Here is a 27,330-nt window from a genome sequence, read left to right on the forward strand (position 1 = left end):
ACCTTCAAACCTCGTTCTTGCAACCGAGTACGATAAACATGGCTTCCAGATATCTTATCACTGAAAATATTGATTACTTTCTAATATGCAACGAACATTCACCAAAATTTGGACAAAAACGGAAAGAACTCATTTTCAATTAGATAGTTAACTGTAAGAGTTTGATTAATAAACACAAAATGTTCACTCTTCGAAAATTATAACTTAAGTGTAAAACGTGTTCTTTATCGTTTCCTCGATACTATAATGATGTAAACAGTCAGTACTTTCTGTGTTATTAACTCATAATTTTCAGGTTAAACGAAATAAAACATACACACACTTTTTTACACAATTTTGAGACTTTATACGTTTTGTCGCTTTCAATTCTACTACAGGAATTTTCACCGGGCAAAATGAGATTACTGCAAGCCTAATTGAACTAATTTTAAAGGTTACAGGTGGCGCTATCTAGTTGGTTGCTATTTCTTTATTTTTCATTAAAAATACTTTTCTTATTTATTTATTTTGTAATAAATATATTGTTGCTACTTTTTTTATTGTTCAATAAATATTATTATTTCTTCATTTTTCACTAAATATATTTTTATATTTTTTCATTGTTCACTAAATATATATAAATATAATAGTACTGTCTGTTGCATGTTCAAGTAACTACTTCACAAGGTGTTGATGGATCTTAAAATTTGGTATGGAGGTTCATTGGATCCATGCAAACTTGTGCTTTCATACTTTGTTTTAGTTTTTAATAGCATTTTTTATAATTACATAAAAAAGAAGCAACTTTTCATAACTCTTCAGGACGGATACAACATCTAGTATGCTAAGATTTCTTTATTGTTCAGTGAATAGATTATTATTACTTCTTCATCGATATGACTTTTACTACTTACTGTACACTATTTATATTATTTTCACAAAAGTATTATCTAAAAAAATTATGTATGAATTATATTTTGAATAGTTCTTTATTTTTGTGAATAACGTAATGGCCAAGATGTCAAGTGAATCAATTCTATCTGGATGGCCAGATGGTTATGGAGCCATCCCACCCAACAAATTTGACCCTTTCAGTAATGAAATATAACTATTGTAACGATCCATCCAACTATTAATTGTTAAAAGAGTAACCCAAGAGTTTGGTGGTGGATGGTGATGACCAGCTGCCTTCCCACTAGTGTTTCACTGCTAAATGAAGGACGGATAGTGCAAATACCTCTCTTTTGAAGCTGTGCACGAAATTCAAATCAGACTCATCTGAGGGGGCGTGTATCGTGACTGGTTCAAATTTCCTTCTCTTCATGTTACATTTTTATAGTTGAGGATGTGCTTATTTTTCCCAGCACGCTTAGCTACCGTTGATACACCTGCATTTTAAGTTCTGATATTTTTTGTGTGTTTAGACATATGGATATGAAAAGGTTTCTTGGTGTCCCCAGTATAATATTTTGAGCATTCAAACCTAAAATAATGTACATTTGGCTTGGGTTTGTCTTGACCTGATAACAGTTTGGCAGGAAAATGAAGAATGCTAAAGAGGATTGACCTATATTTAATTAGGGTTTTGGTCTTCACTAATAGTTTGTACGTATGTTAGATGATTATTGTTGTTCGTAATCTCGGAGAAATATTGTTTATTGTGTATTTACTTTTGAAAGACAACAAAAAATATTTTTAACAATGTGTTCATGGCTATATTAGTTATTTTATAATGTTCTATTTCTAACTGAATTGAATAATTTGACTAGTAATATAATTACCTATTAGCTTGCATATCTTTCGTATACACAGGTGTAAATTCTGTTAGAGATTTTTTTCATTACTAGTGACAGCTAACCCTTGTGTAGCTTTGACACGACATATATAATAAATAAACACGTTTTTACCTAATAACAAGACCTAGATTTCAATTTTTTTCAATTGTGTTTTAAAATTTCTGTTGTGTTCTACTATGATACTATTGCATTGCATTCGTCTATGAATTTGTTGTGTTCTACCATATTTCTAGTGTTCTACTCTATTTCTGTTTTTTTCTATAATATTTTACTGAGTGCTAATATACGTCTGTTATATTTTACAATGGTTCTGTTGCTGCAGATAAAAATTGAACACTATTTCTCTGCGACAGTACTGCAGATAAAAACTGCACACTATTTCTCTGTGATATTATTACAGTTAGATCTACAGTTCCATGCATATTTTTCATATAATTTTCACATATTTTAATGCATGTCACTTCACAGTTGTTAAAACCTGTTAGAACTGTTTTATGTATTTGACAACAAATAACTATTCTGTGTTATCTCTAAGTTACATGTTTCTACTATTACAGTTGACAGTGTACAAGGATGTGTTACATATTTGACTAGTACAGTTGACAGTGCAAAATGATCTATGTTACACGTTTTAACTGGTACAGTTGATAGTGTACAATGACCTGTGTTACATGTTTGTACTTGTACGATAGTGTACAATGACCTGTGTTTTGACTAGTACTGTTCACACTCACTATAGATGTACACGGTTATTAGCTGGAATCAAGTTTTGATTAACGTATTTCCTAATGTACAAGAAATGAAGAAAATTAGAAACGTTTGTCTGAAATCAGAAATTATAAAATTGTGCTGTCGTTTATTCGGCCATGTTTTCCATGGTTATTAATTACGTATACTTTATTCTCTCTTCATAGGTCTCAATAGTTAGACTTGCTAATCTATTTAGAATTCTGTTCAAAATCATTATATACAATGGAGTTGATAACCATCTGACATGTTTGAGTCATTTCTTTAGTTCAATGTGATGACTATTTTGTTACGAAAACGGACATAAAATTAGGTCAGTTAACACTTACCCCACTTAGATCCGTGCAGCACTGGACACGCCCCGTGACGGGTCATCTCGTCTCCTTCCCCATTTCTTTTTAAATTCCACCAGAACGCAGCAGATCCCTGGAATTAGTATAGGTAGTGTTTTTTAAAAGTATTTTTGTCTATGAATTTCCCGAACTTTTCAGTTTGGTTACTTCATCACACATCCGATTGTATTTAAACCGTTCATAATATTAAGGTTGTTGTTATGATAATAATACAAGAATGACATTAATAAACGTAAAATAAATGTAACTTTACCTTCTTTGGCCAAACCACAGTTCCGGCATAAGTAAAAGCAGTGGCTCCACCAGCCTCGACATCAGATAGCTGAAATTAAAATGTACCTCTGTTACTATTAGCGTAATTTATCTGTCCCGGCATGGCCAGGTGGGTTAAGGCGTGCGACTTCTAATGTAAGGGTCGCGGGTTCGCATCCCCCTCACTGTGGGGGCGTTATAATGTGACGGTCAATCCCACTTTTCGTTGGTAAAAGAGTAGCCCAAGAGTTGGCGGTGGGTGGTGATGACTAGCTGCCTTCCCTCTAGTCTTACACTGCAAAATTAGGGACGGCTAGCACAGATAGCCCTCGAGTAGCTTTGTGCGAAAATTCAAAACAAACAAACAAAACAATTTCGTTTGTTAGGTCTACAAAATGAAAAACCTAACTGAATAAAGAGTCATTTTAAAAATATATTAGACATCAGCTACTTAACGGAAAGAATATGAAGAAATATTCTTCTGTTTTTCCCTCACAAAAATCTTTCTAACATACCTGAAAGCTACTTTGACAAAATGTTATTGTTTCTCGTGATAGATTACTCTAAACTTTAAAATGGCGAAACAGAAATTATATCTTTATAAACAGACAGAAAGACTAGTTGGAATATTTAAATCAAATTAAGCCCTGATAGATTTAGTTCTGTAGTTTGTCTTAAGTAATTAACAAATATTTCAAATTATTAACTTACATAGAACATCCACGTTGCTATCCGGTCTCCAGCCCGGTATTCAAATCCTTGAAACTTTGAAGTAAAACAATATATATATATATATTTCCTTCCATAACCTACATCTTACAGTAAAATGATATAATTATAAACTACAGATCTAATAACAATGTTTGGATATTTCTCAGCAAATCGTGTTTTATACAGAAGTTAATAGCATTGTTTCTAGGTAACAAGCAATACAATAAGTTAGTTTTTAATTGTTTGTTTGAATTCAAGCAAAGTTACTATGGACTATCTGTGTAGATTGCGGGAAATCGAACCCTGTATTTTAGCAGTGTAGTTTTGTAGACTTACAATGTCTCACTTGTTAAGCCCGATGTGGCTTTGCTATAAGACCACTTGTTAACCATAGTATTTAATACACCGATGATTCAAGATAACAACTGGTGTTTCTGTTCTCAGAGTAAGTAAGGTATATCATTTAATTTGTTTAGTTGTGAAAGTAACCGGCTTCGCTCAGGTTATTAGGTTAATGTGTTTTGGTTGACTATGTCAATGTGTGTATTCTGAACCCAATTTAGCATAAAAGTATAACCACTGTACTTTTATTGTTAAGCAACATGACATAAAAGCCATTGTTAGAATGTACTTTTACCAAAACGCGCTGGATTTTCCATATATTTAAAGTTGCTGTATAAGGTGCCACTTCTATTTTATGTGGTTCTCGTACCTTGCTCCCTCGGTGGGCTCAGCAAATAGCCCGATGTGGCTTTGCTATAAGAAAACACACACACTTTGCTCCTTTAAAAAGGTGCGCGCGTACATTGATAAGACAAGTAATACTCAGATGCACACCTTGAGGGTCCACTTAATATGGGAGAAAAATTTTAGGATTCTAGGCTCTTTTCTCTTGGAGCTGTGGCAGTCACACACGCATACAACAATTTGTTATTATAGTGTTACTACCGTAAACAATACTGATTAGCCTGGTTAGTATGTCGAGTGCAATTACTTTTTATTTACATTTATTATCATACTTTTATTATAAAGATTATTTTGTATTAGGACAACTCTAAGTCTTCTAAACTGGCTAAACATTGCGAGATATTATTAGGCTTATGGTCGAAAATACTGTTAACAGCAAATTAACTGATGAAACAATAGAATCTAATGTTTATAAGCAGAAATAAAGTATAAAAAGTATATTTAATTAGTAACGCTGATAAACAGGTTTATTTTCAGTTTAGATACATAGTTCGCTCTGATTGGAAATTATTATCTATCTATCTAACTAGCTGTCAAATGAAACCAACATAGAACTGCTGTCAAGAATTATACTAGGGTTAAAAATAAAGATGGAGCTACGGAAACATTCCCAGCAGAAGAGGTTTCTGAGAAAGTATCATCTATAGAACATTAAGCCTATCGGTAAATAAACTTGTGATTATGGTCAGAAGTGAACAAATTCTCAATGTTAGCCATAAAAACGATCACTCAGTTGCGTTAGTAATTCATCTAAAGGAAACATTGTTTTTTCAACAGTTATGAAAGTTTTATCAGTAAATAAAGTCAAACGTTGAAAGCCTCATCAGAATAAGTGCAGTCTTACAGCACTACTTAATAGATATCCAGAAACCATAGTTTTAGTATTTGATACTGACATTGCTATTACATCCATATTTCTCAGTTTCTATAACTGTTGTTTTAAATTACATATAATATATTCGCACAAAATATTACAAGTTGATGTTTGAATAAAACATACTGAACGATTAACAATGAGCAAATCCCCCTCAACCAATAACTGCATAATGACGTCGATCAGGTGTTGCAAACAATCGACAATGAATAGATCTCTCTCAATCCATAACAGCACGGCGATGTCGATTACGTATTATTGAACAATGAATACATTTCCCTCAACTCATAACTACATTATGACACGGAATAAGTAATGCTCAACGTCAGTAATGAATCCCTCCTAAAAAAAAAAAAAAAAAAGGTGCGTTATGACACCGACCACAAATGTAACAGATTTACTATGGTGTATTTATTTTAATATCAGTGTTTGTTTTAGTTAAATGTATATTTAGCCATTAAGCAAAGTGTAACAATGTCAACAGTTAATTAGCTCATCGAGAACTGTCAATAAAATATTCAGTTCCAGAACAGATAGAAGTATGAATATTGTTTACAAGTTTGTAAAATGTTTCTATACAAGTCATAATAATTATTACAAATCGTTCTTTCTCTTTTCTTTTTTTTGGTCTCGAGACATTTATTTTCTCTTTCAGCCATATTGAAGCCAAGCTCGTATCCAGTGGCGGCTCCAGGGGGGGTTGAGCCTCCCAAAATGAGCCAAGTCCCCCCAATATTGTAACCTACATATATTCATAAAATATGGAAAACACAATCATCGTTGTTGCTTAACAATTAACACCAAAGAGACATAGATCTGTAGAACTCAACGTCTTCATAAAGACGGAAGTATGTGTCATGCCTCCCATAGCACCGTACTGAATGCACTGAAACTCATGCGCTGTATTGCTACTCCCTGTGTAATGCCATTCTATCTTGAGCTTTGACGAAGATTAGACAACCACGTTGATTTCCTAAACCTCATTGACAAGCCTAAAGCGCTTTGTGGAGGGGGACAATGTCCACAAAGCCATTGAATCAAAGGGCCTGTGCATCCTCCTATATCAGCAGTTTGTAACCAGTCTAGTGGCCATAAAAAAACTACTGCTGATGACAAAACCGCTATCAGACCACCTCTAGTCACCTGACCTGCAGCTGGCCTCTGCAGAGGACCAAGTACAATCTGTCATCTCTCTCTCAGAAATGAGAACTGAAGCAGCATGGAAAGACTTGGAAGAGTCTGCTGAGGATATATGTAAAAAAGTGGGAATATGCATGGAGACAGTGCGTCAAGGTGGACAGCAATCTGCTCCCAGACAACTGGACGAATTCATAATTACATCTAGTACTGGCCAAAGAGATGAACCAACACCAGATGCCAGGAGACACACCTTCTATGCCATCATAGATAGGATGCTCAACGAGCTGAATAGAAGATTCTCCTCTGATGCCTGCAGTGTTCTGATGGGTGCAACTGCATTGAACCCGAAACACTCCACATTTCTAGACAAGCAAGCACTCTTAGGAATGGCAGCAAACTATGGTGTGGCAGAGGATTACTTCGCAGTGGAGGTCCACCAGTTGAATCAGCTAATTGCCAGGAAGAAAAACAAAGGGCAGGAAGTATCTACACCATTGGAGCTTGCAACCATGCTGTAGCCATACAAGGATGCCTTCATGGATCTCCACAAACTTGTATGCATCGCTGTGACCCTGTCTGTCGCTTCAGCAGCCTGTGAGAGAAGTTTCTCATGTCTGAAGCTTCTCAAGACATACTTACACAACAGCAGTGGTAACAACCGCACCAGCAACCTTTCTGTTATATCAGTAAACTCCAAGAGGGCAAAACAACTCGATATTGATACTGTTATTTGCCGCCAATCACCAGAACATGTGCATTGTTTTGAAGTAATATTGACTATAAACACAACATGATGAAAGATAGTTAGCCTGATAGTGACCTTACTTTTCCTCAGAGTGTATTAACTTCACATGGGATAATTCGTTTCTGCTATGTAAACTATGTCTTTATGCTATATTTCTTTTGATTTGTAGCTTTACTCTTAATGGTATATTAAATGTTCAATCTAAGCTAATCTTGATTTCCTTTATTATTATGTGTTACCTTGGGTAGAATTAATGTGAGCTTCTTCTTTTACATATACGCATATTTTCATAAACAGATTATTTCTAATTTGTAATAATGAATTATTAATCAGAGTATGAGTTTCCAATGAAAACTGCATTGAAAACAATAGTTCAAAATAGCACACCTTTCTGAAATGTACCTTGGTATTTACATTATTATAATTTACCATCTATACTTCATATTGATGGCATTTTGGGAAGCCCCTCCACAGTTTACCTCAGCCCTCCCTCCCAACGAAAATATCCTGGCGCCGCCACTGCTCGTATCGAAACTGAAAAACAGAAAGAGAATGCCCATATCAAAGCCGAAAGAGAGAGAACAAGCTTGTATCGAAGCCAAAAAAAAAGGAGAGAACAAGCTTGTATCGAAGCCAAAAAAGAGAGAGAACAAGCTTGTATCGAAGCCAAAAAAAAGAGAGAGAGAACAAGCAAGAGAACAAGCTGTATCGAAGCCAAAAAAAAAGAGAGAACAAGCTTGTATCGAAGCCAAAAAAAAAAGACAGAGAACAAGCTTGTATCGAAGCCAAAAAAAAAAGAGAGAGAACAAGCTTGTATCGAAGCCAAAAAAAAAGAGAGAGAACAAGCTTGTATCGAAGCCAAAAAAAAAAAAGAGAGAGAACAAGCTTGTATCGAAGCCAAAAAAAAAAAGAGAGAGAGAACAAGCTTGTATCGAAGCCAAAAAAAAAAAAGAGAGAGAAACAAGTTTGTATCGAAGCCAAAAAAAAAGAGAGAGAACAAGTTTGTATCGAAGCCAAAAAAAAAAAAAGAGAGAACAAGAATCGAAGCCAAAAAAAAAAGAGAGAACAAGCTTGTATCGAAGCCAAAAAAAAAGAGAGAACAAGCTTGTATCGAAGCCAAAAAAAAAGAGAGAACAAGCTTGTATCGAAGCCAAAAAAAAAGAGAGAACAAGCTTGTATCGAAGCCAAAAAAAAAAGAGAGAGAACAAGCTTGTATCGAAGCCAAAAAAAAAAGAGAGACAAGCTTGTATCGAAGCCAAAAAAAAAGAGAGAGACAAGCTTTGTATCGAAGCCAAAAAAAAGAGAGAACAAGCTTGTATCGAAGCCAAAAAAAAAGAGAGAAAGCAAGTATCGAAGCCAAAAAAAAGAGAAAAAAAAAAAAAAAACGTTTAGAGAACAAGTTTGAGAAAGCGAAAAAAAAAAAAGAGAACAAGTTTGTATCGAAGCCAAAAAAAAAAAGAGAACAAGTTTGAATCGAAGCCAAAAAAAAAAAAAAGAGAGAAACAAGTTTGTATCGAAAAGAAAAAAAAAAGAAAAAAGAGAGAACAAGTTTGTATCGAAGCCAAAAAAAAGAGAAGAGAACAAGTTTGTATCGAAGCCAAAAAAAAAGAGAGAGAGAACAAGCTTGTATCGAAGCCAAAAAAAAAGAGAGAGAACAAGCTTGTATCGAAGCCAAAAAAAAAGAGAGAAACAAGCTTGTATCGAAGCCAAAAAAAAAGAGAGAAACAAGTTTGTATCGAAGCCAAAAAAAAAGAGAGAGAACAAGCTTGTATCGAAGCCAAAAAAAAAGAGAGAACAAGTTTGTATCGAAAAAAAAAAAGAGAGACAAGCTTGTATCGAAGCCAAAAAAAAGAGAGAGAGAACAAGCTTGTATCGAAGCCAAAAAAAGAAGAGACAAGCTTGTATCGAAGCCAAAAAAAAAGAGAGAGAACAAGCTTGTATCGAAGCCAAAAAAAAGAGAGAGAACAAGCTTGTATCGAAATAAAAAAAAGAGAGAACAAGCTTGTATCGAATCCAAAAAAAAAAAGAGAACAAGCTTGTATCGAAGCCAAAAAAAAGAGAGAGAACAAGCTTGTATCAAAGCCAAAAAAAAAGAGAACAAGCTTGTATCAAAGCCAAAAAAAATGAGAGAGAACAAGCTTGTATCGAAGCCAAAAAAAAGAGAGAAGCTTGTATCAAGCTTGTAAGCTTGTAAAAAAAAAAAAGAGAGAACAAGCTTGTATCGAAGCCAAAAAAAAAGAGAGAACAAGCTTGTATCGAAACCAAGAAATAAATTAAGATGAGAAAAAAGGGAAATTAAACTCAACTTCAATTGACCGATGGTGTAATTCTATGCATATTGACAATAGTTTTGACAAACTAAGACAGTTTGGTCTACTTAAGGAATTTAAATGCTGTAAAAATTATGACCTCAAACTTATTCGGTTGAAAAAAAAAAGTTAAAACACTACAGGAAGTACTTGCTCTTTCTGATGATTACATAACATATAAAACCACTTATCGCAAAATAAATTTGCCATCTTAAAAAAAAAAAAACCTGTACTTATTCAATCCATTAAAATTAAAGATTCTTCTAAAAAATCCAATTCCTCTGGTTCGAAATCTTCTGATAGTCAGGGTAAAACCTCCTCAAACAATGAAAGCCTGTCTACTATTTTTGTGAAAAACATGGTCACGTTATGTCCGATTCATAGTGTTTGGAAAAGGAAAGAAGGCAATAACCAGTGTGTTCGTGTCCACATATGGATGTAGTTTCACCAGATCACCTGATGTTGACTTGGTCACTGATAAAAAGGTTGATGTAGGTAGAGAATAATTTAGACCTCTTTATGTCTGTTGGTTCTGTGCCTTTTACAAATGACACTGTTAATCCCATACTCATACGAACTCTACGTGATACTGGGGCGACTAAATAAGAAGATATACTGCTTTTATATTTAAGTTCTACCACTGGTTAGTCTGTTATTAGCTAGTGGTGGAGGGGGCTTTATTAATGTTCCTCTTTATAACATTTGTTTAACGTAAGACCTAGTTTCAAGGCCAGTTGTAGTAAGACCTGATATGCCAATTAATGATATAAGATAACTGTTGTGAAACTTTTGTTTGAAGGAAAAGTTGTTGCAGAACCCAAAATGGTTAGTGAGCTGATAACTGTTTCATCTGAGAATGTTGTTGTTGTTGAGAATAATCCCAACGTGCTACTCTTGTGTGATGTGACTCAAGCTCAGGCTAAGAAATTGAGCCAAAAAGAAGTGCTAGACATGTATCCAGATCATTATATTATAGATTTGATTCAGACATTTTTTTTTTAATCTGCGAGGAATTTGTGAATAATTGTGTTACCAACAATTCATTGATGACTGAGAATGATGGACGTGATGAATCTAGTTCACCTGGTGAACTTTCGTTTGCTAGAAGCAGACTGATCTTTAAGCAGGAAATGATCCACAAATTTTCTTACTATTTAAATACACACTCCCAAAAGATGAACTGAAGAAAGTTCCAAATAGTTACTTCTTCAAAAATGGTGTGCTCATGAGAAAATTGAGACCATCAAATGTGCAAACTTCAGAGGAGTGGGTTGTACCTTATGAAATCGTTGCACCAAAAGCATATCATTCTGAAATATTGAAAGTTACCTATGAATTCCCCATGGGAGGCCATTTAGGTGTCAATAAGACATGTGACAAAATTATAGAAAAAATTAGGCAAGATGTTTCTCAATTTTGTAAAGCTTATCCTACGTGTCAGTCTGTTTGAAAACCTAACCAGAAAATTCCTGTTGCTTCCTTATCCTAGCTTACAAACAACTTCTCGGTCGTGTGATTATTGACTGTTTTGAGCGAAAAAGATAAATTTGTGTTTAAGCACTTTCACATGTTAAGTAATTTTATGTTGTGGGTTTAATAATGAATGATGGATCACACCTGCTGACAAACACTGACTATAAGAGCTGGTTTGGCATATGTTTTGGTCCTTTTTCATCGTCAAGTCACTGTCTGGATTGTCTTCAATTGTCGTAAATAATTCATTTTTCAGTACGGGTGACAATTTCATGGAGAAATGGATCGTTTTTGTTGCGAGTAAGGAGTGAGGAACAAATTTCAACATATTTTGTTTGATGGTTTTCAGTCAGTTCGTGAGGTACTCATTTATCGAGCTTTTTCACCTTACCAAGTGCTTTAAGATGGCGGGAAACTGTTGAATAAGAAACAGTTTGTTCTCTCACGGTTTGGCGGGTATCTGATTCAACCAAGGCTTTCAATTCTTCCTCATTAATAGCTGTCTCAGACTCATTTTCAAGGCTTGTCACCAGAACGAAATCTCCTAAACAAATGCTGAGTTTTGTACTCATTAGCTGTGCCATCACCAAATGCAATATTGGTATTACAAGCTACTGTTGCTGCATTGTGACCAAGCTTGAGTTCATACAAGAAAATTACACGAATATCAGTTCTATCCATGGTGGCAAAAATGAATATAAATATGATTTAATTTCTTAAATAAGAAAAATAAAGTGAACTTTAAATGAACCAACCAATATACAACATTATTTTGACATTTACAATAATGTTTCTCTTTCAGCGACTAAAATTCGAGTTTCAAATTTGGACATAAAAATTTGACATTTCATATGCAACAGCCTGATAGAATGGGTGACGTGAACAATGAACAGATTCCCACCTCAACCTGTAACTGCATGATGAAATCAACCAGGTATTACTGAACATTCAACAATGAATAAATGTTCTCAACCAATAACTACATTATGATACTGACAGGTACCACTCATCAATCAACAATGCTCACGTGTTATGGTCACAACAATTGCATGATGACGTCAACTACACCCTTGTTTCTTATTGGCACGGTCACATCACTCAGCTTTAGTGATTTTTTTACTAAACACTTCATAACATTCACATGTAAAGCACTAGATTTTTCTGACTTTCAACGTTTTCATATAGTCTGCACTTGCCTTATAACGGCTACGTTAATTATACCAATTCCATGACTTGTACTAATGCACTTATTTCTGAGAAATGTGTGAACTAATCTGATTTTGAATTTATACAAATCACTTTTTCATCTCTTATGAATATTTTTCTCGATCATCATCTCATAGCTGCAGAATTACAATCTTTAAAACTTCAAACTTGTCTTGTAAAAATTTTACTCATCTTATTTATAATTGTTTTATTACTTTCCAAAGTTTGATTTTGTTGAGACATGCACGGCTAATGAAAACTCTGACCCAGTACAGTTGCATGGTCATTACTCACCTCCATAAACTGATCTCTTAGGGTCAAACTTGACCTAGTATATGGCGTCTCAGACAGTGCATTATACAGTTTGCACTCTCTTACTTGCCAAAAACACTGGGTCATTGAGGCAGTGAGTGTATTATAAGGGTGACAATCAAACACCACTGTTTCAGCAAAGCAGTCTAAGTTTGCGGTTGGCTGCGTTAACTAGTTTATCACTTCAAAATTAGCCCTGAAGTAACTTTACAAGAAATTCAATAAATAAACAATCTCATCACTCAAAACATCTGGGAAACAAAATTATACCAAGTTTATTAATAGATTTTGAACGAAGAAAAGTCTTATCTCTTAACTTAAGATATTCATACCATGGATGCATTCATTCCAGCACTTTGTAGATGGTCCTGATGTGGTACGTAGTGACCACCAATCCCATAGTTTGCGACCTAAAATAACAAAGAAAACTCTTTTATACGGGGATGAAACAACATGTCAACAGTTTAACAAAACATGTAACTAAACTAGAAAATTGACCTAAAATGAAATTAAAGCAAGTAAACACGACTGAAACACTGAATTACATAGAAAACTTCCCAGTGCTTACACAGAAAATAATAAATCACGGTCATGAGTAACAACTAACGAAATTCATGTTAAGGTCATAAAAAGGTAATAAAAGAAATGCTACTTATCACGAGTAACAATTAACAAAACTTGTGTTAAAGTCATACGATTTTAACAATAGAAACGTTACACATCACGGTTTTAAGTGACTGTCAAGTTTTATGATGCCCTATTCTTTATACTGGCAATACATTTCAACAATAAACAGACGGCACATAACCTACTTGTTTTATTGTAATATATTAAAAACAAGCGAATCATATGTACACAAAAAGCTGTTAATTATTGAACAACGTATCCTTCTTGGTAACCTATAATATTCTGAATTTCGTTAATTAATCAACTATATATCCTACCTGGTAACTATCATACATCTCGTTAATTAATGAAAAATATATTTTACCCGGTAAGTTACACAATTCTGAATCTCCAAAATTAGTGAACAAAATTTACCTGGTTAGCTACAGCAGTATCAGCCCCATTAATACATCAATAATATATAAGTTCCAGTGTTGTGTCTTAACCTTTAGTATTCGGAACGTCGTCAATTCAATGATATATTCTACCAGATAAACTAATGTTTTCTGAACTTCGTTCATTAATCAGTAATATATTAACCTACATGGTAAGCTATAATATTATGACTTTCGTTAATTAACAAAGGGAATATTATCATATCCGGTAAGTTACAGAGTTGTGAATGTCTTTAATTTATCACTAAAAACATTACCTTACAGGATAAACTACAAACTTCTGAATAATGTTAATTAATGACGAATATATTATCCAACGGCACAGTATTCTGAACCTCCATAAATAAACAAAAAATACCATTCACTGTAAGTTATGGTTTCCATTAAATCATCAACAATATTCCCTACAACCCGACATGGCCAGGCGGTTAGGGAGCTCGAACCGCAATCTGAGGGTTGTGGGTTTGAATCTTTGTCATACCAAGCATTCTTATCCTTTTATCCATGGGAGCATTATAATGTGATGATCAATCCCACTTTTCATTGATAAGAGTAGCCTAAGATGTGGCGGTGGGCGATGATGACTAGCTACCTTCTCTCGAGTTTTACACTGCTAAATTAGGAATGACAAGCGCAGATAGCTGTAATGTAGCTTTGCGCAAAATTCAGAAAACAAACAAATATTTCCAAGCTACAGTATTCTGAATCTCGATAATTAATCAAAAAGTATCTAGTAATTCCATTCCCAGTGTGCCCCTCAAAAAGAAAGATACACCTTTCGAAAGCGTTGGGTTATAAGATTTTTATTATTTTTTTACCTGGTAAGCTACAGTATTTTGAACCTTCTTAATTAATTAACAATATATTATCCTATACTGATATACTGAATGTCGTGAATTTATCAGTAAATACTAAATAGGGTGAGCTACAGTATTGTAAATATCATAAACTGTGAACAGTATATTACCCTATTTGGTAAGCTATATTATTATGAATCTCGTTAATTAATCAAAAGTCTAGCCTACCTAATAAGAAAAAGTATTCTGAATTTCATTAATTAATCAAAAATATCTGGCATGAGGTAAGCTACATTATGCTGACTCTTGTCAGTTAATCGACAATATATCCTACCAGGTAAGATACAATATTCTAAACCTCGATAAATAAACAAAAGTATATCATACCCGATAAGCTATGATTTTTTTTAAATCTGTTTAATTCATCAACCATATAGATTATCCTACCTGATATACTACACTGTTTTTATCTCGTTCATTAATCAACAGCGTATCCTACCTGGTAAACTACAATATTTTTAATTTCCTTCATTAATCAACAGCGTATCCTACCTGGTAAACTACAATATTTCTAATTTCGTTCATTAATCAACAGTCTGTCCTACCTGGTAAACTACAATATTTTTAATCTCGTTCATTAATCAACAGCGTATCCTACCTGGTAAACTACAATATTTTTAATTTCCTTCATTAATCAACAGCGTATCCTACCTGGTAAACTACAATATTTTTAATTTCCTTCATTAATCAACAGCGTATCCTACCTGGTAAACTACAATATTTTTAATTTCCTTCATTAATCAACAGCGTATCCTACCTGGTAAACTACAATATTTTTAATTTCCTTCATTAATCAACAGGGTATCCTACCTGGTAAACTACAATATTTTTAATTTCCTTCATTAATCAACAGCGTATCCTACCTGGTAAACTACAATATTTTTAATTTCCTTCATTAATCAACAGTCTGTCCTACCTGGTAAACTACAATATTTTTAGTCTCGTTCATTAATCAACAGTCTGTCCTACCTGGTAAACTACAATATTTTTAGTCTCGTTCATTAATCAACAGTGTATCCTACCTGGTAAAATACAGTATTTTTAGTCGCGTTCATTAATCAACAGTGTATCCTACCTGGTAAAATACAGTATTTTTAATCTTGTTTATTAATCAACATTATATCCTACCTGGTAAGCTTCAGCTTCTTCGTTACTGTACTTTGTAGCCAACCCTGTAATCATTGCAACTCGATGATCCAATTTCACAATAACTGGATCATTTTCTTTAGTCAACCAAGAGCTAGGGAGGTACAGAAAAATATTCTTGTGAAACAAATATAGTAAATTTATTTTATCACCAAAAGAAACTTCCCTCTAATTGTCTGATTAATTACTTGGTCTTTATAATATCTCTGTTCATCTACATTACTATGAATACGTTTTGCTGAGAAATACTGTGGCAACAACAAGAGTAGTCTATCACAGTACAACAACAGTAGAGTAGTATATCACAGTACAATGACAGTGGAGTTTTTTCTCATAATACAGCAACAATAAAGAAGTTAATCTTAGAACAACAATAACAGATAAATCCCTCCCAGTACAACAACAATGGATTAGTCCATCATAATACAAAATAAAGAAGTCCATCTCTTCAAATTGTTACACCAATACATAGACCATTCAATAACCATTAAACGAGGTGATAGACATCTAGCTGTTAAATATTCATCCACTGTCGACATACTCACATATCCTGAACACTTACCTTGCACTTGTTCGCATAAGAGAAGCTTCAAATTCGCCACTGATACCATAGTGAGAAGACCTATGAAGCTATAAGGAAAGAATGATAATGTTCAGATCACAATATTACACAAGAAGGAAAGACTGGTAGTATTGAAATTACAAAACTACAATGGCTGGAATGACTGATAGTGTACACATCTTAGGTTTACTATTGAAGGAAAGAGTGATGGTGCACAGATCTAAGGTTTACTATTGAAGGAAAGATTGATTGTGTACAGATCTTAGCTTTACTACTGAAGAAAAGTTTGATTTTGTACAGATCTCAGTTTTACTACTGAAAGAAAGACTTATATTGCACAAATCTTGGATTTACTATTGAAGGAAAGATTGTGTACAGATCTCAGGTTTACTTTCTAAGGAAAGATTAATTGTGCACAGGTGTTAGGTTTAATTTTGAAATAAAGATTGATTGTGTACAGATCTTAAGTTTAATATTGAAGGAGATTTATGATGCACAGACATACGTTTTTTTTTTATTACAGTGTTCAATCGTCAAGTATACAGTGTAAGAAATGTTATCGCTAAGGTATATTTGCCCATTCTTTGTAAATTAATTAGGGCATTTTGTATAACTATTTTTGCAAAGAAAATTGATTTTTAATCCTTAAGTTCATATGCTAAAATGTTTAAATTCTTACTGTAACTTGACTAATATTCTTTAGCCTTTGGATTTCTTGGTCACTTATGACATCGTGGAGTTGAACAATATAAGGTTTGTGGCTCTTTTCCTCTAACTTAATTGGTTGTATTAGCAGATACGGATGATGACCATTGAAATATCGACACTTGAGATCCTTATCCCATTCTAAAGGCTGTGACAAAAACATCAAATACTGTATTTTAATTTTATTATGAGTAAATTAATTATTTTATAGTATGAACGTTATTAATACTAAAAAATTCACATTTACATTAGGTACGAGTTAATATGTACCAGTTTTAAACAGAGTAGATGGTTGTAATTAAAGGCAGTAGACACCTAAAGGTAAATAAAGACATCCAGATATCAATAAAATAGGAGACATTGAATGCATACATATAAACAAAGAAAGTAGACACATGTATATAAATAAAGTAAGAAACAGTAGATATTTAAATTTGAATAAAATGAGAAACATTGATCACGTGTATTGAAATAAAGAGAGTAGACAAATATGCATAAATAAAACTAAAAAAAGTAGACATGTACATGAATAAGTAGACAAGTGCATTTCGATGAAGTAAGAAACATTAAAAAGTATATGTAAACAAAGAATACACACGTGTACACGAATAAAGTAAGAAACAGTATAGACCTACATGTCAATAAAGTAAGAGACATTGAATACAAACATATGAATGAAGTAAGATACATTAAACAAATCCTTGTAAAGAGAGAAGATAAGTATAAATCAATAAGGTAAGAAACACCAGACAAGTACATGTATGAATAAATAAAGACATCTACATGTGAATAATGTAAGACACTTGTGAATGAAGTCATTGACAATGAACACTAATCCATGCTAATTTTTCTAACATTAAGGCTACTTATTTGGTATAATAAAACAGCATATTTACGATGCTCCTTTAAAGCTGGTTCCTATTTCTAACATACAGATTTACTTGAAACATATCCATTACCCTGAGGTGTTCTCCACGACACAGTCTGTTGAATTGTTCCTTTTCTATTACAGGATCAAGATTGTCAACAAAAAACACTGGCTTGAAATTCCTTTCATAAGACATATAGTTTCTATCACTAAAGGGAACAGGAACAGTCTTCCAAGTTGTTTCTATAATAAATCAGAAAATGTTTAGCAAGGGATAAGAGAAAGTTTCGGATATTTGTGGTAGCTACACCAACAACTAAACAGCTACAGTTAATCCATTACTGATAGTTACACTAGCAACTAAACAGCTATAGTTAATCTATTAATGGTAGCTACAACAGCATTTAAATAGCTACAGTTAATCTATTGATGGTAGCTACAACAGCATTTAAATAGCTACAGTTAATCCATTACTGACAGGTGCACAAGCAACTAAACAGCTATAGTTAGTTTATTACTGAAAGTTACATTAGCATAGTCCCCTCGGTGTGAATTCCTGTACGTGGTGAGGGGACCTCCCAGGGAAGGTTTTGTTCTTTCAATTTACCTCCTCTGGGATCTCAACATCCAGATCAAGCTACATCGCTTTCCAGCAGCCACGTGCCCATGCTCAGTAGGTAAGATGTCAAAGCCAGAAGAAATCTTGGATTATATTTACAATCAACATATCTTCTACCACCAGTTCCAAAGTCATATTGGATAAGATTCGAAAGGTCAGTGGGCAATATAATTCTGTCGCCCTCTCTATCTTGCTCTCTGATGGCCAGGAAGCAGCTGATACCAGGAGCATCACCAATACTCTAGTTGAAAGCTTTTGCCAAGTATCTAGCACTTCTGCTTCATCTTCCACCTTCTTAGCCATTAAAACTTAGCCAGAGCGATTACCTTTTTCTTTTGGAACTGATTGTCTCTATGTCTAAAATCATTTCTTTACACTGGTAGAACTCAAACTGGCCCTTCATCGGTCTGACAGTACATTGGTCAGACGTGACGTTGTTCACTACGAGATGTTGTGTCGTCTATCTTTTGCTTCTCTTGCAATTCTTCTTATTGTTTTTAACCGAATCTGGCAGGAGAATGGTTTTCTTGATGCCTGAAGCTGGGCAATTGTCCTACCTTTCTATAAGCCTGGAAAGGATCCCACGATTCCTTCAAACTACCATCCAATTGCTTTTACGAGCTGTCTCTGTAAGACCTTAGGAAGAAGGTTAACGTTCTTGTTTTATTCCTCGAATCAAACAACCTCCTCCCGCCCACCCAGTGTGGGTTCCGACGACAACGCTCCACAATGGACCACCTGATTCGACTTGAAACATCAATCAGAGAAGCCTTTCTTCAACTACAACATCTTGCATCTATATTCTTTGTTCTTGATAAGGCTTATGATACTACATATAGGAATGGCATTTCACGAGACCTCCATTTATATGAGTTACATGGTCATTTGCCCATTTTTATTATTTTTTTTAGTTGACAGGTGATTCCAAGTTCATGTTGGTTCGACACTTTCCCATTCTTTTCTACAGGAGCTTGGAATCTCTCGGGGCTGTGTTTTGAGTGTACTACTCTTCAAAATAAAGATTAATGCCATCACTGAGCAATTTCCTGTTATTCTTGCAAACTGACTCTATGTCAACGACTTTCACAACTCAGTCATCAAACATGAGGTATATTGAGCAGCAGCTACAGACTGCCCTGAATCGTTCACTGAAGTGGACCACAACAAATGGTTTTAACTTCTTTCTCTCTAAAACCGTTTGAGGAAAACACAACCCCAGATTGGAATTACTGTCTGTTGTTTGCTGAACATCTTTCGAACCATCTTCCATTCCTATTTATACAGATAGTTCGAAATCAGGTGACTCTGTGGGATCTGCCATGGTTTGGTGTGGTTCGATGGTTGTGCACAGAAACCCCTCTACAACTTCTGTGTGCAATGCAGAATTATACTCCATTTGTCTTGCCCTGGATCACATAGAAGCTAAGCAGTACTCCAACTGCACTATTTATACTAACTTGCTTAGTTCTCTACTGGCCCTGGAATTGCTTCACATTAGTTCACACCCTGTTCTAGTTGATATTCTAAACCATGTGGCCCATTTCTCTTTAACATCTACTTTTATCCAGTTTTTTTGGATACCAGGCCACGTTGGTATTCGTGGGGACGAGCTTCCCAATACCACAGCTAAGTCTGTTTGTTCTGGCACTATCACTGCTGTGCCTGTTCCATACATGGTCCTATATTCAAGGCTCGGTTCCGTGCCAGTTGGTAGTCGACTTGGAGTGAGTAACGTGAAAACAAGTTTTTTCCAAATAAAACCCTATATTGGACTTTGTCCGTCTTGCTTCCATAAAAATCGGAAAGAAGAAGTTGTTCTAACTAGACTGTGCATTGGTCACAGTTTTTTTAACTCATTGTTTTCTTTTATCTGAAACTGATGCACCAGTGTGTAGTTTGTGTAACACTTAAGTCACAATAAGTCACATTTTACTTTCTTGCCATCATTACGACTCTCAATGACGGCACCATTTTAAACATGTTTTGTCTCAAAGTTTATCCACAACCTTTAAACAGTGTTATTGGCGATAGTGACACTGTCCACCTTCATTAGTTTTTTTAAAGGGCATTAATCTTTTTAATTCTGTTTTAAGTTTTTAATTTGTAAATTAGAGCTTTTTTAATGTGATTCCATTTTAAGAATTAAAGTACATCTAGTTTGAAATGAAATTAGAAAATTGCCATAACATCAAATAACTTGAAACCAGGACTGGAAAGGCCAACTTCAGGTGTCAAAACGCTGCTGTTTGAACTACCCGTTAGTCATCCTGGGGAGTTATAATAATTACAGTTATGCTACAGAAAGTCCTTTACAACTTGTATTACTGTAGTGTTTCTCTTACCAAACCAACTAACCTACCTTAGCATACTAAACAACTACAGTTAATCCATTACTCATAGTTGCTCCTAAACAAGAACAGTTAATCTATTACTTATAGTTGCACTGGCAACTGAACAGCTACAGTTAACACCATTAACATCACTAACTGTCTTTTCCATTAGTAAGTTGTAAAAAAAAAATCCTACCTTTATCATCTATTTCCAGTGGGACTTCGTTATGCTGAAAAACAACATAAATAAGGAATTTAAGTTGATAATATCTTTGTGAAAAACGACAGTTTATGTTGTTTGAACCGAACATGTATAAAAGATAAACTACATTCTTAATTATAAGGTTCGTTTTATAAAAGACTGGTATTGATAGATAAAGTACAAAACTAAAGATTGGTATTGATGGATAAAGTACAAAACTACATCATGATCAGCAAAACTAAGAAAAATAAAGTAACGAAGCACAATTGGAATTAAGGTGTTAGTTTTATTCAGGAAAGAAACTATCTTGAAAATAAAGCTACATGTTGATGAAGAGTTTTATATGTGAAAAATGTTAGAAACGTTACGTAGAGATCTTAGTCCAGATAAAAAATTTGAGAGAAAAATAATTTCGAAAATGTCAGCTGTTTCTTTTTACTTCCTTAAAAAGCCCGGAAAGGCCAGGTGGCGCTCGACTGGTAATCTGAGTGTCGCAAGTTCAAATCTCAGTCACACTAAACATGCTCCCTTTTTAACCGTGGGGGCTTTATGACGTAGTGATCAATCCCAATGTTTGTTTCTAAAAGAGTAATCTAAGAGTTGGCGGTGGGTGATGGTGAGTACCTGCTTTTCCTCTTGTCTTACACTGTTGAATTAGGGACGGCTAGCCCAGATAGCCCTTGTTTAACTTTGCGCTAAATTCAAAACCAACAAACAAATATTTCCCTAAAATTTGAAAACGTACTTGTTTAAACTGTCATACGTTTGATATTCCTAATCAACAACTAGAACATTGTGAAATTTTATAAAGATGGTGTAACTCTTTAAGCAGAAAACTAAATCTAATTATAAAGTCATGAGAAGTGGAACGAGACGTGAACAGTTATTATAAACATCGTGAATAAAAATGTTTCAAGGTATGACCAGACATTCTATGATAATCCTGGCTTACTCTCTTTCTAAAAGTGTGTTCTACTTCTTAAATAATTGCAATGTGTAGTCTTATTTCAACAACAGTAAGGAGTTTTCCTTATCACGATTTACAGAGTTTACTATAAGGAAACAACTACAGGATATGAACAGAACGTTGAACAGAGAGGCCAAAGAAACGTTACGATAATTTCAACGACCAAAAAGCATGAAAATGTGGTTTCATTTCTTGAAAAATTAGAATATGAGTAACAGTGTGATACAAAATATGTTGACAACCAACCACTTGGTAAAGTTTGTGTAGCCATACGAGACGTCTTCATAGCGTGAAAAGTAATTTTGTACTTTTTTACTTAGGATATCAGGTGGATTTCTAAATTTAGAATGTGAAAATTACCTATAATTCTAACACTTGTGGAGTAACTTGATTGTTTATTCCTGTCTGTGTTGTAACGAGCACATGTAGATAACAGAACAATTAAACACAACACATGTTAGTAACAGGATATTTAAATACACGTTGATAACAGCGTATTTAATCACCATACACGGTAATAACAGAACAGTTACACACAACAGAGATTTTAACAGGATAGTTAAACACAACACATTATAAATATGATAGCTAAAACAACACACGTTATCAAAAGGATAGTTAAATAGAACATTTTACTAACAGGTCACTTAAATACAGCGCATATGCTTAAAATAATATTTAAATACACTAACTGTATTAACACAACATTAAATACAACACATAGTATTAATAATATAGCTGCTTAAAACACACATCATCAACCCAATAGTTACACTCTACAACAGTTATTAATAGAAAAGTTAAACACAATATACGGTATTATAAACAAAGTTAGCTACAACATAAATTAATATCTAAATACATGTAAAGAGTTGAAGGGTTAACACTACATTAAAATCTTTATTAAACTGCCATAAAATAGCTTGCTATATTTCTTATTAATTGAAAAACTAAACAGACTATAAATACTAATACCTAGTAGAGAGAACTAACGGCATAGTGATAACAAGTAGAAACAGATAAGTTACCAGTTGTCTATAGTATACAGAAGTAAGGACATAGTGATAACTAGTATTAAGTTGTCCAGAAATAAATATCAGAATTCTTATGATGACATTTAGAAGCTGAAGATTGAATAACATATCATTGATTGGTTGGTTTTATCCAACGTTTGTCACTTACAAGGTGTCTTAATTGTCTAATGTTTCAACTCCACTCAGAGTAAGTTTTTCAACCCCAAGGCAGCATAGGCAAGAACGACTTTCTTTTGAGTTTCCTCTTTGACTTCAAACTTGGGTGAAAAGCCACCACAGCTACACAGAACATCAATCAGCCATGGATCTGTTACTGTAAGTATAGTTCAGCCTTTGTTCCAAAAGTTTCTACATGGAGATGGTCTTGAACACCAAAAAGATCATGGAAGGAAGTCATCCTTAGATGAAAACACATCAAGGGAAGCACTTGAAACAGATTTTCACACAGCAGTACGTGAGCTTGCAGAAAAGCTACGCCCAATCAAATCAAGCATCTCCAATCACCTGAGAGTGGTTATAAAGGCGAAAATGTTGGATAAGTGGGTTCTGCATGAGCTGACCGAAGATCAACAAAATCAGCATTACAAGACCTATCAAGGATGATGCTCCAAAAATTGAATGAATTGAAAATCGAGGTTCTGCCTCGTCCATCTTATTCCCTAGACCTATGCCCTTGAGGAGTTTCTTTTTTTCAAGCACTTTGACAACTTCTTGAACAATGAACACTTTCAACACCAGGCAGCTGCAGAAGAAGCTTTCAGGGAGCTCACTGACTGTAGGAACTCTGATTTATACAGCAGGGGTGCAAACAGCATCGTTACACGTTGGGAAAAGTGTATTTAAGCAAATGATGCTTATTCTTGATGACGAGAAACCCACTTGAAATAAAAATGTATCTTAGATTTTTTAACCTAAAGATGACCTAGGAAGGTCGAAACGTTGTTCTCTCCTTATCAATGAAAGTGTTAATACCCATGCTAGTCGTTCTAAGATATAAATGGTACTTCCTTTGATTAAAGCATGTTTTACAACTTTAGTTTATACTTTTCCAAACTTTGCAGATTAAAAATGACATTTATTTGTGGACAACCTGATTGAAGCAGCTGAGTTAACAGTTATCTCTACTATGTAGAAGTAAGGACGTAGTGATAACAAGTAGAAACAGCTGAGCTAACAGTTACAGTTACGACTTCATTCACAAGTGTCTTACATTATTCACATGTAGATGTCTATTCATGCATGTACTTGTCTGGTGTTTCTTACCTTATTGATTTATACTTATCTTCTCTCTTTACAAGAATTTGTTCAATGTCTCTTACTTCATTCACATGTACAGTTACGACAGAAAGGGTTCGTACCCCTGCGTCGTCAGTAGCTTTTTCCTCATAACGTTACAAGTATCACGATCAGGATAATGAAAACAGAGTCTTTTATAAATATTATACTAACACACATCGATATAAATTTGTATGTAAGTTAAACGACAAATAAACTGTTTATAAACAAATAACCAAACATAGGAGGGGCAGAAAGTGTTCGTGCGTCCAAGTTAATGGTCAGTTGTGTAGCCTTTCAGGTAAATTACTTGACGCAATCTCTCCTCATAGCCCTCCATGATCATTTGACAGTACTCGACTGGTATTTTTTTTTACCATTCTTCTTTACAGAAGGCCTCCAACTCTCACAAGTTTTCGGATGATGCTGATGAATCCTGGTCTTCAACTCATGCCAGATATTTTCAATTGGGTTGAGATCGTGTGACTGCGATAGCCACTCCAGAACGCTGATATGGTTCCTCTGCAACCAGGATTGCACATATTTCGATGTGAACTTAGGGTCATTGTCGTGCTGGAAGATCCAACGACGCCCAAGCCGCAAGTTCCGAGCATCATTCTTGATATAAGTGCCTAATATATCAACGTACTCTTCTTTTCTCATGATTCCGTTGATGCAGTGAAGGCTACCTACACCAGAAGAGCTGAAGGAACCCCATAGCATGATCGAGCCACCTCTGTGCTTAACTGTAGGGACGGTGTTCTTTGGAAGATTTCGTTCCCCCTTCTTACGGAAAATATTGCGAACATAATTGTGGCCGAAAAGCTCGATTTTAGTCTCATCTGACTAAAGAATACTCTTCCAATAGGTAAAGGGTTTATCTCCATGCTTTCTTGCATACCTCAATCGTGCTTCTAAATGAACAGGCTTTAAATATGGAGTTTTACGAGGACGGCATGCTTTGAACCCAGAAGAACTTAACATGTTCGTAAATGTAGAGGTGCTTACTTCAACCCCAGTTTCTGTATGTCATTACGTGTTAACCAATGGTTCCTACTAACTTCTTTGATAACCTTCTTCTTGGTTCTTTTTCGAATTTTGGTGGGGCATCCGGAATGAGGGAGGTTAGCAGTTGATCCTCTAAGCTTAAACTTGGCAATTATGCTTTGAACAGTAGATTTCGGCACATTAAGTTGTGTAACAATACCGGAAAGAGACACACGAAACTTGTATTTTACAATAATTCGGTTTTTTAAATTACTGGACAATTGTTTCCTGTTCGCCATGATGACCAAGCAGATAATGACGGAGACGGCGCTGAATTGCCGGAAGTACATTTTTTGCTGGCTAAATTCTAATAATTATGAACCCAGTGTCTAGTTCTGGAATGGTATAATGTAGTTTATTCGCCAAACTAAACAAAATTTTTACAGGAATATCAGTTTTTTCACACGTTCTGAACTGTACGAACACTTTCTGCTCCTCCTATTTTTGGTTATTTGTTTATAAACAGTTTATTTGTCATTTAATTTACATAAAATTTATGTTGATGCGTGTTAGTATAATATTTATAATATACTATACTTCTATTAGCCTAATCGTGGTATTTTTTTAAGTTATGAGCAAAAAACCACTCGGGACGCAGGGGTACAAACACTTTCTGTCGTAACTGTGTTTCTAGTGAATAGAAGGACATAGAGAAAACAAGTAGAAACAGCTGAGTTAACAGTTATCCATAGTATAGAGAAGTAAGGACATAGTGATAATAAGTAGAAACAGCCGAGTTAACAGTTGTCTATAGTATAGAGAAGTAAGGACATAGTGTTAAGTAGAAACAGCCGAGTCAACAGTTGTCTATAGTACAGAGAAGTAAGGACATAGTGATAATAAGTAGAAACAGCCGAGTCAACAGTTGTCTATAGTACAGAGAAGTAAGGACATAGTGATAATAAATAGAAACAGCTGAGTCAACAGTTATCTATAGTATAGAGAAGTAAGGACATAGTGATAATAAGTAGAAACAGGTGAGTTAACAGTTATCTATAGTACAGAGAAGTAAGGACATAGTGATAATAAGTAGAAACAGGTGAGTTAACAGTTATCTATAGTACAGAGAGAAGCAAGGACATAGTGATAATAAGCAGAAACAGGTGAGTCAACAGTTGTCCATAGTACAGAGAAGTAAGGACATAGTGATAATAAGTAGAAACAGGTGAGTTAACAGCCAGAGTCAACAGTTGTCTATAGTACAGAGAAGTAAGGACATAGTGATAATAAGCAGAAACAGCCGAGTCAACAGTTGTCTATAGTACAGAGAAGTAAGGACATAGTGATAATAAGTAGAAACAGCCGAGTCAACAGTTGTCTATAGTACAGAGAAGTAAGGACATAGTGATAATAAGTAGAAACAGCCGAGTCAACAGTTGTCTATAGTACAGAGAAGTAAGGACATAGTGATAATAAGTAGAAACAGCCGAGTCAACAGTTGTCTATAGTACAGAGAAGTAAGGACATAGTGATAATAAGTAGAAACAGCCGAGTCAACAGTTGTCTATAGTACAGAGAAGTAAGGACATAGTGATAATAAGTAGAAACAGGTGAGTCAACAGTTATCTATAGTACAGAGAAGTAAGGACATAGTGATAATAAGTAGAAACAGGTGAGTTAACAGTTATCCATAGCACAGAGAAGCAAGGACATAGTGATAATAAGCAGAAACAGGTGAGTTAACAGTTATCCATAGCACAGAGAAGCAAGGACATAGTGATAATAAGTAGAAACAGGTGAGTTAACAGTTATCCATAGTACAGAGAAGTAAGGACATAGTGATAATAAGCAGAAACAGGTGAGTTAACAGTTATCCATAGCAACAGAGAAGCCAAGGACATAGTGATAATTAATAAGTTGAAACAGCTGAGTTAACAGTTATCCATAGCAGACAGAGAAGCATGACATAGTGATAATAAGTTGAAACAGCTGAGTTAACAGTTATCCATAGTACAGAGAAGTAAGGACATTAGTGATAATAAACAGCAGAAACAGGTGAGTTAACAGTTATCT

General features: G+C 34.5%; 1 protein-coding gene across 3 annotated transcripts in view; it reads right to left on the bottom strand.

The window, feature by feature from the left end:
• LOC143229231 (prolyl 4-hydroxylase subunit alpha-2-like) overlaps positions 1–27,330 on the bottom strand; it is a 514,682-nt gene that overhangs the window by 468,774 nt on the left and 18,578 nt on the right. For 2 of the 3 annotated variants that reach the window (XM_076461387.1, XM_076461298.1), the window contains exons 7-15: positions 20,989–21,022; positions 17,935–18,086; positions 16,950–17,123; positions 16,271–16,338; positions 15,691–15,802; positions 12,977–13,054; positions 3,839–3,892; positions 3,129–3,197; positions 2,852–2,948 (exon numbers count right to left, since the gene is read on the bottom strand). In XM_076461387.1, the coding sequence (XP_076317502.1) occupies positions 2,852–2,948; positions 3,129–3,197; positions 3,839–3,892; positions 12,977–13,054; positions 15,691–15,802; positions 16,271–16,338; positions 16,950–17,123; positions 17,935–18,086; positions 20,989–21,022 (838 nt within the window). The remainder of the gene's footprint in view (positions 1–2,851; positions 2,949–3,128; positions 3,198–3,838; positions 3,893–12,976; positions 13,055–15,690; positions 15,803–16,270; positions 16,339–16,949; positions 17,124–17,934; positions 18,087–20,988; positions 21,023–27,330) is intronic. The other variant, XM_076461470.1, reaches the window with a different exon arrangement.

This window comes from Tachypleus tridentatus, chromosome 1 (genome assembly GCF_004210375.1).
Source record: "Tachypleus tridentatus isolate NWPU-2018 chromosome 1, ASM421037v1, whole genome shotgun sequence".
In the NCBI taxonomy this organism is placed as follows: Eukaryota; Metazoa; Arthropoda; class Merostomata; order Xiphosura; family Limulidae; genus Tachypleus; species Tachypleus tridentatus.